General features: G+C 47.9%; 1 protein-coding gene across 2 annotated transcripts in view; it reads right to left on the reverse strand.

Moving 5' to 3' along the window:
• The window catches only part of STK36 (serine/threonine kinase 36), a 212957-nt gene that overhangs the window by 171011 nt on the left and 28067 nt on the right, over positions 1-13879 (reverse strand). For both annotated transcript variants that reach the window (XM_073546315.1, XM_073546316.1), the window contains exons 2-3: positions 10466-10550; positions 7006-7146 (exon numbers count right to left, since the gene is read on the reverse strand). In XM_073546315.1, the coding sequence (XP_073402416.1) occupies positions 7006-7146; positions 10466-10550 (226 nt within the window). The remainder of the gene's footprint in view (positions 1-7005; positions 7147-10465; positions 10551-13879) is intronic.

Here is a 13879-nt window from a genome sequence, read left to right on the forward strand (position 1 = left end):
CCGCCATCCCATAGTGCCGTGCCCATATACCCATCATACATATCCGCCATCCCATAGTCCCGTGCCCATATACCCGTCATACATATCCTCCATCCCATAGTCCCGTGCCCATATACCCATCATACATATCCTCCATCCCATAGGCCCGTGCCCATATACCCATCATACATATCCTCCATCCCATAGTCCCGTGCCCATATACCCGTCATACATATCCGCCATCCCATAGTCCCGTGCCCATATACCCGTCATACATATCCTCCATCCCATAGTCCCGTGCCCATATACCCGTCATACATATCCTCCATCCCATAGTCCCGTGCCCATATACCCGTCATACATATCCTCCATCCCATAGTCCCGTGCCCATATACCCGTCATACATATCCTCCATCCCATAGTCCCGTGCCCATATACCCATCATACATATCCTCCATCCCATAGGCCCGTGCCCATATACCCATCATGCATATCATCCATCCCATAGGCCCGTGCCCATATACCCATCATACATATCCTCCATCCCATAGTCCCGTGCCCATATACCCATCATACATATCCTCCATCCCATAGTCCCGTGCCCATATACCCATCATACATATCCGCCATCCCATATTCCCGTGCCCATATACCCATCATACATATCCTCCATCCCATAGTCCCATGCCCATATACCCATCATACATATCCGCCATCCCATAGTCCCGTGCCCATATACCCATCATACATATCCTCCATCCCATAGTCCCGTGCTCATATACCCATGACAAATCCGCCATCCCATAGTCCCGTGCCCATATACCCATCATACATATCCTACATCCCATAGTCCCGTGCCCATATACCCATCATACATATCCGCCATCCCATAGTCCCGTGCCCATATACCCGTCATACATATCCTCCATCCCATAGTCCCGTGCCCATATACCCATCATACATATCCGCCATCCCATAGTGCCGTGCCCATATACCCATCATACATATCCGCCATCCCATAGTCCCGTGCCCATATACCCGTCATACATATCCTCCATCCCATAGTCCCGTGCCCATATACCCGTCATACATATCCGCCATCCCATAGTGCCGTGCCCATATACCCATCATACATATCCGCCATCCCATAGTCCCGTGCCCATATACCCGTCATACATATCCTCCATCCCATAGTCCCGTGCCCATATACCCGTCATACATATCCGCCATCCCATAGTCCCGTGCCCATATACCCATCATACATATCCGCCATCCCATAGTCCCGTGCCCATATACCCGTCATACATATCCTCCATCCCATAGTCCCGTGCCCATATACCCGTCATACATATCCGCCATCCCATAGTCCCGTGCCCATATACCCATCATACATATCCTCCATCCCATAGTCCCATGCCCATATACCCATCATACATATCCTCCATCCCATAGTCCCGTGCTCATATACCCATGACAAATCCGCCATCCCATAGTCCCGTGCCCATATACCCATCATACATATCCTACATCCCATAGTCCCGTGCCCATATACCCATCATACATATCCGCCATCCCATAGTCCCGTGCCCATATACCCGTCATACATATCCTCCATCCCATAGTCCCGTGCCCATATACCCGTCATACATATCCGCCATCCCATAGTGCCGTGCCCATATACCCATCATACATATCCGCCATCCCATAGTCCCGTGCCCATATACCCATCATACATATCCTCCATCCCATAGTCCAGTGCCCATATACCCATCACACATCCTCCATCCCATAGTCAACCATTATGACATCATAATGAGAGGCGGTGGGGCTTGCAACCTATGATGACATCAGCGTCGCCATGGCAACCATTGTGACATCATAATGAGGGGTGGGGCTTGATACGCACACACTGTTTCCCCAGTATGTAGATAGGGGCAATTTGAAATTTCGGGGTTGAAATTTCGCCTCACAACATAGCTTGGGACGCTCTCGGGGTCCAGACGTGTGACTGTGCCAAATTTTGTGGCTGTAGCTGCGATGGTGCGGATGCCTATCCTGGACATACACTTAGAGCATTATATATTAGATAATTTTCTCCTTCAGACTTTGCTTTCGTCACAGAATGCTCCTTTGCAGCAATTCCAGCATTGCAGACCTTTGGCATTCTAGCAGTAAATTTGCTGAGGTAATCTGGAGAAATTCCCCCCCATGCTTCCAGAAGCCCCTCCCACATGTCGGTTTGGCTTGATGAGCACTTTTTGCTCCCCATACGGTCAAGCTGCTCCCACAACAGCTCAATGGGGTTGAGATCCGGTGACTGCGCTGGCCACTCCATTTCAGATAGAATACCAGCTGCCTGCTTCTTCCCTAAATAGTTCTTGCATAATTTGGAGGTGTGCTTTGGGTCATTGTCCTGTTGTGGGATGAAATTGGCTCCAATCAAGCGTTGTCCACAGGGTATGGCATGGCGATGCAAAATGGAGTGATAGCCTTCCTTATTCAAAATCCCTTTTACCTTGTACAAATCTCCCACTTTACCAGCCCCAAAGCAACCCCAGACCATCACATTACCTCCACCATGCTTGACAGATGGCGTCAGGCTCTCTTCCAGCATCTTTTCCGTTGTTCTGTGTCTCACAAATGTTCTTCTGTGTGATCCAAACACCTAAAACTTGGATTTGTCCGTCCATAACACTTTTTTCCAATCTTCCTCTGTCCAATGTCTGTGTTCTTTTGCCCATATTAATCTTTTCCTTTTATTAGCCAGTCTCAGATATGGCTTTTTCTTTGCCACTCTGCCCTGAAGGCCAGCATCCCGGAGTCACCTCTTCACTGTAGACGTTGATACTGGTGTTTTGCGTGTACTATTTAATGAAGCTGCCAGTTGAGGACCTGTGAGGCGTCGATTTCTCGAACTGCAGACTCTAATGTACTTGTCTTGTTGCTCAGTTGTGCAGCGGGGCAACCCACTTCTCTTTCTACTCTGGTTAGAGCTTGTTTGTGCTCTCCTCTGAAGGGAGTAGTACACACCGTTGCAGGAAATCTTCAGTTTCTTGGCAATTTCTCGCATAGAATAGCCTTCATTTCTAAGATCAAGAATAGCCTGTCGAGTTTCACATGAAAGTTCTTTTTTTCTGGCCATTTTGAGAGTTTAATGGAACCAACAAATGTAATGCTCCAGATTCTCAACTAGCTCAAAGGCAGGTCAGGTTTATAGCTTCTCTAATCAGCCAATCTGTTTTCAGCTCTGCTAACTTACTTGCACAAGGGTTTTCAAGGGTATTCTAACCATCCATTAGCCTTCTTACACAATTAGCAAACACAAAGTACCATAAGAACGCTGGAGTGATGGTTGTTGGAAATGGGCCTCTATACACCTATGAAGCTATTGCATTACAAACCAGACGTTTGCAGCTAGAATAGTCATTTACCACATTAACAATGTATAGAGTGTATTTCTGAATCATTTAATATTAGCTTCATTGGAAAAAATTGTGCTTTTCTTTCAAAAATAAGGAAATTTCTAAGTGACCCTAAACTTTTGAACGGTAGTGTATATTGGGCAAGGTTTTTTACCTGACAGGATAGAGTGGTAGTGTCCCCTCACCCTGACGCGCGTTTCGCCGTCTGCTTCTTCTGGGGGCGCCCCGTCACAACTGGCTACATTGGCATTCTGTCAAGGTCTCGCTTGAGACTTTTCCGTGCAAACGGAACCACCTTGAAAGTTGCCACCATCTTGCCTAGGACTCTCATACCGCATCGGTTGGAATGCCTTCCGAAGCGTGTAAATGTCCAGACGTGCTGATCAGTCTTTTTCTTGGTATGACAAACAGGTTCGAGTAGAACTCCTTGACACACTCTAAAGGAGGGACCTTTAAAATTACTCCTGCCTGAAAAAGCAACAACATAGCCTGATTAAAACTGGCTTTTATGCTGGAAGATCTGGGGGGATGGAGCTGAATAAAAAAATTAAAAAAAAAATCAATCCTGCGGATGGGTAATAAATTCAATTTTGTAACCTGAGGAGACTCTCTGACGCAGCCACTGCTGATCACCCCAAGCTATGCATCCTAGAAGAGGAGAAAAAGGCCAGCCACTCCTCTGTTACCTCTGGAGCCAAGAGAACTTAAGTTTTGGGCCCTGAGGGCACCTTGAAGGTGTGGCCTAAAAAAATGCTCTTCTCCTTCTGCCCTGGGTGGTTCTAGACTTAATCTGATGGCTGGAATTGTCTGGAAATTGGTGAAAAGGGAGAAACTGAAGAGCCCCACACCTAAGAAAAGAACGGATGTCCCTGGACTGAAGAGGAAGGGTAACAGCCTGTGACATCAGCAATAATCTTGTCTGATGTGGACCCAAATATACGAGAGACCTCGAATGGTAGATTTGTAAGAGACTTCTTGGAAGCAAGATCTGCCCCCTCTACGGTTTGAGACTAAGAATGTGCCGGTAAGCCCCACTATTGCTTGCAACCTGATCAGCACACTCAGCTGCATCTAGGGAAGCTGAACACAGATACCCACCTTCCTGACACATCTGAACAGCTACCTCAGCCAATTGAATCCCCTGAGACCTGGCAAAAAATACCCCACTGTAAGTGTTTAGCCCAAGCAGTAACTGTTTTCGACACCCAAGTGGCAGAAAAGCTGGGCATAATGCAAAACCTGCTTCCTCGAAGGTTGATTTGACTATAGCGTCTATACGTCTGTCTCTAGAATCTCTAAGGGCCACCACCTTGGAGAAAGGAAGGGTGGTGGTTTTGGACAAACAAGATTCAGAAGTATCCACCACAGGCGAATTGGACCAGGATGCAATCAGCTCTGCTGGAAAGGGGCACAACACCTCCATGTGACTATACCTCTGAAACCATTTGTCTGGAAGCTCCCATGACTTCTGCAAATTCCTCTTGGTTAGAATTAGACAGCCCCGCCTCTACCGCTCCTGAAGAAGCCCCCTCAGAGGAGGGTCCACTGCAGTAACCCCGAGATGGGGTCTACAGCTGACACGAGGCTCTCCATCAACTCCCTTAGTTTTCCCACCTGATAGAGGTCAAGGACAGACTCCAAGCGGGAACTTGGGTCTAAATGTTGTGGGGAGTACACACTCAGAGGAGGAGAATGACCATGTAAGGCTCCTCCAGGAGACAGAGAGTGATTCAGATGATGAAGTGAACAGAGGCCACTTGGATTGCAGCCACGATTGGTCATGCTGCTGTGGAGTAGCTTGAGGGTTTGACTCACTTTCTGCGGCGGTAAGAGTCCCATAGGATGTATAAGGCGTCTGCAATCATTCTACAACTGTAACCAGAAACTTGGACACATTGGTTAATTCATCTACTGACTGAGCTAAAGTCCGGGCCTGGGTCGAGGTGAACAGAGAGTCTCCTCACACCTTACATTGTTCCCCAGAGTGGATATTAGCAAAGAATATGGAGGAGGAGTACAAGTGACACAATAGGACACAGACTGGCTGCTGTAAAACTTCATGCTACAGAAAACACAGGCATAATAAGCAATGAGGGCAGATTGTGCTGACGAGCGCGCACAATCCTCTCTAGACTCTGATATTATAAGAGACAGAGAAGCAAAGGCAAAAGGGAAAAACAAAGGAGGGTGTTAGGGAGCGGTGAAGAAATGCGGCTGAGGTGCCAGCTGTACCCGCTCTCAGGCAGAAAACAGCCTGCTCGCTCAGAGAGTCCGCTGGGTGGTGCGCTCTTGTGAAGAATCGCCGATACTCGGTCCTTCAGGCACCGGCCCCGCGGTGCATAGATGATCAGCGGTAGAGCAGATAGCACCGACAGGGAGGATGAGGAGGAGCCAACAGGAGCACTCTAATTGATAGGAGGAGGGACATTGGGTGGATGGTACGCTTATAAGGCACGCTGATGGGCTGCACGGCCTGGAGCGCTGATCGGTTGAAGAAAGCGGCCTGCAGCTGAAAGCCCCACCGACACAAAAGACTGACCAGAAAATCTAAAAGACAGCCATGCTAACTGACTATGGTCGCAAGGAGAGACTGCTGTTATGAATGAGTCACCGTAGGAGGCAAAACCAGAAATACTAGCTAAGTCCAGAAAACCAGAGAAGTTGGCAGCTATCGGATTACAGACCCCTGAACCTATCAACAACAACTAGCAGTAGCCGTGGCGGGTTCCTACGGTGCCCTAGACCCCTCGATCACAGCCGGAGAACTACATAGCCTAAAGACAGAAAGGGAAATCTAAACTGCCCCAGAGCAGACCCCAAAGCAATAGGCAGCCCCCAACATATAATGACGGTGAAGCAAGATGAAAAAACACTCACACAGAAGGAAAGATAGGCTGAGCAAATGATGGGGCCCAAGCTAACTACATAGGACAGGATAGAAAAGCTGCTGTCTGCAATACGCCAAAACCCTATCAAAACAAGAGCCAACAGCTGATAGGGAAAAAAGCCCTGAAGACGCTAGGCTTCAAAAAGACTATCAGTACTCAGGTATTTTCTGAAGACAGAGCAAAAAGGAATTCAGCACACCCCAGCAGGGAATGGCAGAAATCCAGAAAAACAAGGAAAAACAAAACCAAAACACAAATGCAAAAAACAGAGCAGAAAACTTAGCTTTTGAGGAGCAGGAATCAGACTGGACTCCTAGAATCCCTCAGAGAGATCACCAGCAAGGCAGAAGGGCGTCGGCTGCCTTATATCCAGTCAGCAATTTCTGTCACCCAGTCATCATCATCCTGCCCAGATGCTTGGTAATCAGCCTCACTACCTTCCTTCACCAGAAGAGGGAGTTCATCAGACCTCAATGGTGAAGGGGAAAATGAACTCACAACAGACTGCCATATAGCAGAGAGAATGATGTCTGCAGTAGACACACCACTGCATGCAGAGAGAGTGACGTTCAGAGACCCACAAGAGTGTGACCTTCACAAAGACCGCACCCCATAATAAAGGAGAAGAACATGACACACAAAGGAGAGACCCACATTGAAGGTCAAGTCACGGAATTGATAAATCTGCTACCCTCCCGGATCACAGATTTGCTCACCTCTCTCTCTGTCTCACAACTGTCCAGCATCCGCACAATATTGGGGTGTCGCAGGTCTCTCATTATCTGGATCTCTCGCTTCAGGCCTCTCAGCTCTTTCTCAGAACGCCCAATCTTAGGGATGAACTTCAAGGCCACGACCTGCACAAAGGAAGACGATAACATAAAAAAGAGCCCAATGGGGCACATATGTAGTACAAAAAGTAAAAACTACCCGCAAAATATACAGCGATTGTCAGTTTTTGGGGTGACACGCAGTGCCCTTTGGTCTCCTATCATGGTGGATTATGGCATCCCAATCAACTTTGGTCTCATCTGACCAGACTATGTTCTTCCAGTATTTCACAGGCTTGTCTAAGTGCTTCACCTTGCTTTTTGTTGAGCAATGGAGTCTTTTGTGGCGAGTGTGCATACAGGCCATGGGGGTTGCGTGGTAAGCATTCATACAGGTCATGTAAGTTGAGTGAATTAATAATAATAAATAATAATTTTATTTCTATAGCGCTGACATATTCCGCAGCACTTTACATTTCAGAGGGACTAGTACAGACGATAGACATTACAGCATAACAATAATCATATAGATCATAACAGATACCAAGAGGAATGAGGGCCCTGCTCGCAAGCTTACAGTCTATGAGGAAAGAGGGAGACACGAAAGGTGGGTGGTAACAGTTGCCCTGATTCTATGGACCAGCCATAATGTTAAGTGTGTAATAGTACGGATGCAGAGGGCTAATGGATGCATAAAGCATGTGGGAACATGATGCGGGAAATATGGTTATGGTAAAAAAATCTTTTGGCTGTTCCACACAGGGATAGATTAGGTTAATGTGTTGAGACGGTAGGCCAGTCTGAATAAATGAGTTTTCAGGCACATTTAAAATTGTAGGGATTGGGGACTAATCGTATTGACCTGGGAAGTACATTCCAAAGAATTGGCGCAGCACGTGTAAAGTCTTGAAGACGGGAGTGGGAGGTTCTGATTATTGAGGATGCTAACCTCAGGTCATCAGCAGAGCGAAGGGCGCGGGTAGGGTGGTATACTGAAACAAGGGAGGAGATGTAGGGTGGTGCTGAGCCATGGAGGGCTTTGTGGGTGAGGGTAATAAGTTTGTACTGGATTCTCGAGTGGATGGGTAGCCAGTGTAATGACTGGCACAAGGTAGAGGCATAGGTGTAACGATTGGCGAGGAATATGATCCTGGCAGCAGCATTCAAGACAGATTGGAGGGGGGAGAGTTTGGTAAGAGGGAGACCGATTAGAAGAGAGTTACAATAGTCGAGACGAGAATGAATAAGAGAAACAGTAAGAGTTTTTGCGGAGTCAAAAGTAAGAAAAGGTCGAATTCTAGAAATGTTTTTGAGGTGCAGATAACAAGAGCGAGCCAGTGATCGGATGTGGGGGGCAAAGGAAAGCTCGGAGTCAAGTATGACCCCAAGACAGCGGGCATGTTGCTGGGGAGTAATAGTGGAACCACACACGGAAATGGCAATGTCGGGTGTAGGTACATTAGTAGATGGAGGAAACACAAGGAGTTCAGTCTTTGACAGGTTCAGTTTCAGATATAGTGAGGACATGATGTTAGACACAGCGTTTAGACAATCGCCAGTGTTTTCTAGAAAGGCTTGCGTGATGTCAGGAGAAGAAGCGTATAATTGGGTGTCATCAGCATAGAGATGGTACTGGAAACCAAATCTACTGATTGTTTGACCAATAGGGGCAGTGTACAAGGAGAAGAGGAGGCCTAGGACCGATCCTTGAGGAACCCCAACAGTAAGGGGAAGATGAGAGCAGGAGGAACCGGCAAAAGATACAGTAAAGGAGCGGTCAGAGAGATAGGAGGAGAACCAGGAGAGAACGGTGTCCTTGAAGCCAATGGAGCGGAGCATGGTGAGGAGGAGCTGGTGATCCACAGTGTTGAATGCTGCAGAGAGATCCAAGAGAATTAGCATGGATTAATGACCGTTAGATTTAGCTGTTAGTAGATCATTAGAGACTTTAGTGAGGGCAGTTTCAGTAGAATGTAAAGAGCGGAAACCGGATTGGAGAGGGTCGAGAAGAGAGTTATCAGAGAGATAGCGGATAAGACGGGAGTGGACCAGGCGTTCCAGGAGTTTAGAGATGAAGGGAAGATGAGAGACAGGTCTATAGTTAGCGGCACAGTTTTGGTCGAGGGATGGTTTTTTAAGTAGTGGATGTATGATGGCATGCTTAAATGAGGAGGGAAAGATACCAGAAGAGAGAGAGGTTAAATATTTTAGTTAGGTGAGGGGTAACAGCAGGGGAAAGGGACTGGAGGAGATGTGACGGAAATGGGTCACTGGTGCAAGTGGTTGGGTGAGAAGATGCAAGGAGCCTGCTTACTTCTTCTTCTGTGACTGGTTCAAAATCAGAGAGTGAGCTAGATGCAGTGGGGGAGGGAGGACAGTGCATGGTATGAGGTGATTGGGAGATCATTTCCTGTCGAATCTGGTCAATTTTTTCTTTGAAGTAATTGGCCAGATCGTCAGCTCGGAGCTCCGTGGTTGGGGCCTGTACTCTTGGGTTGAGTAGAGAATGAAAAGTGTCAAAGAGACGTTTAGGGTTATTGGACAGTGAGGTGATGAGGGTGGTGAAATAGGTTTGTTTTGAGAGGTGAAGGGCAGTGTTGTATGTTCGGAGCATAAACTTATAGGGGATGAAATCTTCGGGTAGGCTGGATTTTCTCCACAGACGTTCGGCGCACCTGGAGCACCGCTGCAGGAAACGTTTGCAGGGTGTGCCAGGGTTGTCGCCTGTTATAGTTATAGTTTCTGGTGAAACAATTGTCCCTGCTGATTTCTGGTGTTTTGTAGTTCTACACAGGTGTCCTTGGCTGTAGGACACCTCTTGTGATCATTTTTTTTACTTCTCTGTCTGAAATCTTGTGGGGAGCATCCGGTCGTGCCCAGTTTATGTTGAAATCATGTTCTTTCCACTTCTAAACTATGGCCCCAAAAGTGCTCACTGGAACCTTCAGTAGGTTAGAAATTCTTCTGTAACCAATGCCATCAGGCGTTTTGCAACAATAAGGTTGTAATGGTTTTACCCCTCATGAGATGCTTCTTGTGTGACATCTTGGTAATGAGACACCTTTTTATGGGACATCAGGTGAACCAATGATAAGTGCCTGGATTGCTTAATTACTGGTAGCTCTCAGCTGGTGTCAGGACTTTCCAGGGCTTTTTGTTCCTTTCTTGCTTCATGTGATCAATGCTTTTCCATGTGTTATTTCTTAATTACATATAATTTATGGACGTCTATGGTGATTTCTTTACCTGTGTGGATTGGATGGGTTGTTTCCAACATCTGGGGAGAATTTCATGTCAATAGCACCTTTAGAAACAGATTTACTTAAGAAACTTACTTGGTGAAGCGTTCAATACTTATTTCACCCGCTATATATAGCATCCCTATACAATACATAGTATACACCACCTCTCCACTGTGTTTTCTTCTGCCTTTATACACTCGGCCAAAAGATCCTTCTCCGATTAGTTCCAATACGTGATACTTCTCCATACTGCAAAAAGACAGAGAAGGAAAACACATCAGCCACTGCCCATGAATGATCCACCCTCCAAGAGGGCTAATGCAAGCAAAAAATGATTTGAGTAAAAAAAAACTAAAACTACAAACATTTTACAAGGCTTTTTAATTTTACAGGTACCTACCAACTAAGATATGTAGTCGTTTGAACACTTCATGGTAAAAATTAACCATTATGATCGGCAATTACAAATCATGTTTATTTCTCATACCCCTGACTGTTTTCTTGGTAGCGTTCATCTGTAGACCATAGATCTACATCTTTGGACAAGAAAGCCGATGACATGCCGGTGATGCTAAAGAACACGTACGTTTTCTGAGTGACAAAGTCTTCCAGGTTCTTCGTCACAACCGACGCTGAATCGACCGATTTCTTCATGGATGTTCTGTAGCTGGTGTTTGTAGGGTTGTCACCACCAGATGGTTTGTGTGATCTGACACAGCATCATCAAACAAGGATAGAGTGATCAGTTCCTCGGACAAGTACCATAAGTGTCTTTTCATCTTCTTCATCGCGACATCTGACACTGAGTTGTTCCTTGTACAGACAGTGTCCGCATTCCATGACTTTAGCCAGAGGACTCGGCGTACAGCTACTATGTTGCTGTTAGCCCTTGCTACGCAGCCGGCCGCGTCCAAGGAGGCGGCCAAAAGGTATTTTCCCGCATGGTTAACCTGATCTGCAAGATCCGCCAACTCGTCTTGAGGAGCTGACGCTAAGATGCCCCTGCGAAGAATTTTTGCCCAAGCGGAAATGACTTTCGCCACCCAGGTGGATGCGAAAATAGGGCAGAGAGAGGCGCCGAATGCCTCAAAGATAGACTTAGCCAGAGATTCAATCTGCCTGTCAGTAGGATCTTTAAGCGATGCCCCATCTGGCAGAGAAAGCACAGTTTTTGAGGCTATCCGGGAAACTGGAGGATCCACCTCGGGAGCCTTGGACCACTTTGTGAGCAGGTCTGCGTCAAAGGGGTACAGTACATCTAAGTACTTGCGGCCTGAGAAACGTTGCTCAGGGCGCTCCCAGTGTTTGGATAAGGTAGTATCGAAATCTTTGTGATTGGGAAAGGTTTGACATGGAGGTCTTGCTCGTTTAAGGAGAAAAGAGCATTCCTGAGGGGGAGTCTTATCCTGCTTAATTTTTAGTGTTTGGAAGATAGCTGAAATAAGACTATCGACCATGTCCCGTGTTTTAGAAACGCTGTTCCCTTCTGAACTAGCTTCCGATTGAGAGTCATCGCCTGACTGAAGGTTGTCATCCGAGGAAGGAGAAGGAAACCTGGGAGAAGCAGAAGGGCCCTGTGAGCTAGAGGACGAAGTAGACAGAGCCCGCTTCCTAGAACTCCTGCCCTGTCTGTCTCTCTGAAGGTCGCGGTCAGGTGCGGACGACTCACCCTGAGAGGCGGTCGGGGCACAGGTGGCTGCAGATAGCTGAGGTAATCGTTCTAAGACCTGGACCAGCGACTGTGATACTTTTGTCAAGTCAGATACAGACAGACATTACAACGGCCCACTCCGGGGGGAGGGGGGAAGGGAGAGTGTCCTCAGCCCGGGACTTTGTGCGCTCCTGAGATGCCGACATATTTGAAGGACTGCAGGGGGGGCAGAATGGGGACAACCGACCCGATGCCCACTTCTTTTTACAGCGCGCACAGGCGTAATAGGTAGCGGTGGGCCTGAAGCAGAGATCCCCTGAAGGGTTGGGCATAAGTAAACTGCACTGAATGGCGGCAGGAATTAGGGAAGAACTGCCGAGGGGAGCTAATCTTTGCCTCAGAGCAGAGCCTACCGAGATTCTGGCGAGCAGCAGAAAACGCCGAAGTGTCCCCCAAGCAGCGCAGGAAGGAGTGAAAATCCAGGAAATCCTTGTGCTGGAGGCGGAGCTTAGCGGCTGCGCCGTGACTGGCTAGCAGCGACGAAGAGGGCATGGCCGAAGGGGGAGGCTGGCATATCAAAAGAAAAGGAGCCCTGTGATGGGCTAGAAAAAGCGCGCTGAAAAGAGCGCGCTCAGGAAGGGAGGACGGAGCACGCTGAGGGAAAGTGAAAGGAAGACGCCGCAGCCCCATGCCTAGCAATTGTGAAGGAAACGCCGACATGACAGTGCCGAACTGACAGTGGCCCTGCTGCTTGTGACGCTGCTGCGGTGAGTGAGGAGATCCCCAGTGTCTCCCTGACTAGTGCAGGGGGAGGGTGAGACGCAAGCGGCTGTGTGAGCGCGCAGCAGGCAGAGAGGGCGGGAGATTCAAATAACTGTGGACCTGTAATCACCAAGGTCCAACTTCTCCCATTCACGGAAGCTTATGCGGGGCCGGAGGGAACGTACAGGCACTTACCTGACGTCCCTGAAGAGGATGACCACAGGGGCCCACGGAGAACAGGCAGGCCGCTGGGGGGGTCCTCTGTACCCGCATCCTGCAGAAGACGGCTTGAACCTCCTGCGATCGCCGTCTTCCTCTCAGCCCTGTCCCGAGAAAGGGGTGAGGAGGGGGATTCGGCAAGGACCAGCCACCTGTCCACAACCCTTATCACCGGAGGGTGATAGGGAAAAAGTCCTGCCTGCGGTACTGAGAGTTGCGATGTGGGTGACACCACACTGCTCGCTCAGCCGCATGACATAGGAAATCAGGGTGATAACTATACCCTGTTTCCCGACGGAAAAACCTGAAAAATAAAAGAGAAAAGATTAAAAAGTTTGATCTAAACCCTAAAAGAAAAAATGGATTATTAACTGCAGATCTGGGGAGATCCCGGTCCGCCTCCTACAGACACTAAGCACAAACTGAGGTGCTTGGTGCCTGTCGGTGGGTGTATACTGCCGGGGAGGAGCTAATTTTTATTGTTTTGCATAGTGTCAGCCTCCTAGCAGCAGCAGCATACACCCATGGTAATCTGTGTCCCCCAATAAGGCGATAAAGAAATGATTGTTAACTCCAATAATTCTCGGTAGACCTTGCGGGGTTGGTACTGAAGCAGTTGGATCTCTGAAAAGGCTATGATTTCAGCTGCAATGTGGGAAACTGCTGATGACATGATCTGGTCTGATAGTGCTGTCCAAAAGGTAGTCAAGTCAATGATATGCCAGTTGTTCTTGAACCTGCTGAAGATCATTTTTTTTAGAATTTTCAACAGAACAATTCAATGAACAGCCACTGCTTTATCACAGACGTGGTTTGTGGAACCACTGTGCCACGGTCCACAGAAAGCCTGGAGCGGCGTGACTAAGCGAGCACCGGACTGTTCACTAGAGCCTCTGATGGTGAGGTTAGACATGGCTCCTGATGCACGCCAGGTGCAACTCCATCA

This window comes from Dendrobates tinctorius, unplaced genomic scaffold (genome assembly GCF_039654945.1).
Source record: "Dendrobates tinctorius isolate UK_male_01 unplaced genomic scaffold, ASM3965494v1 ptg000146l, whole genome shotgun sequence".
Taxonomy (NCBI): domain Eukaryota; kingdom Metazoa; phylum Chordata; class Amphibia; order Anura; family Dendrobatidae; genus Dendrobates; species Dendrobates tinctorius.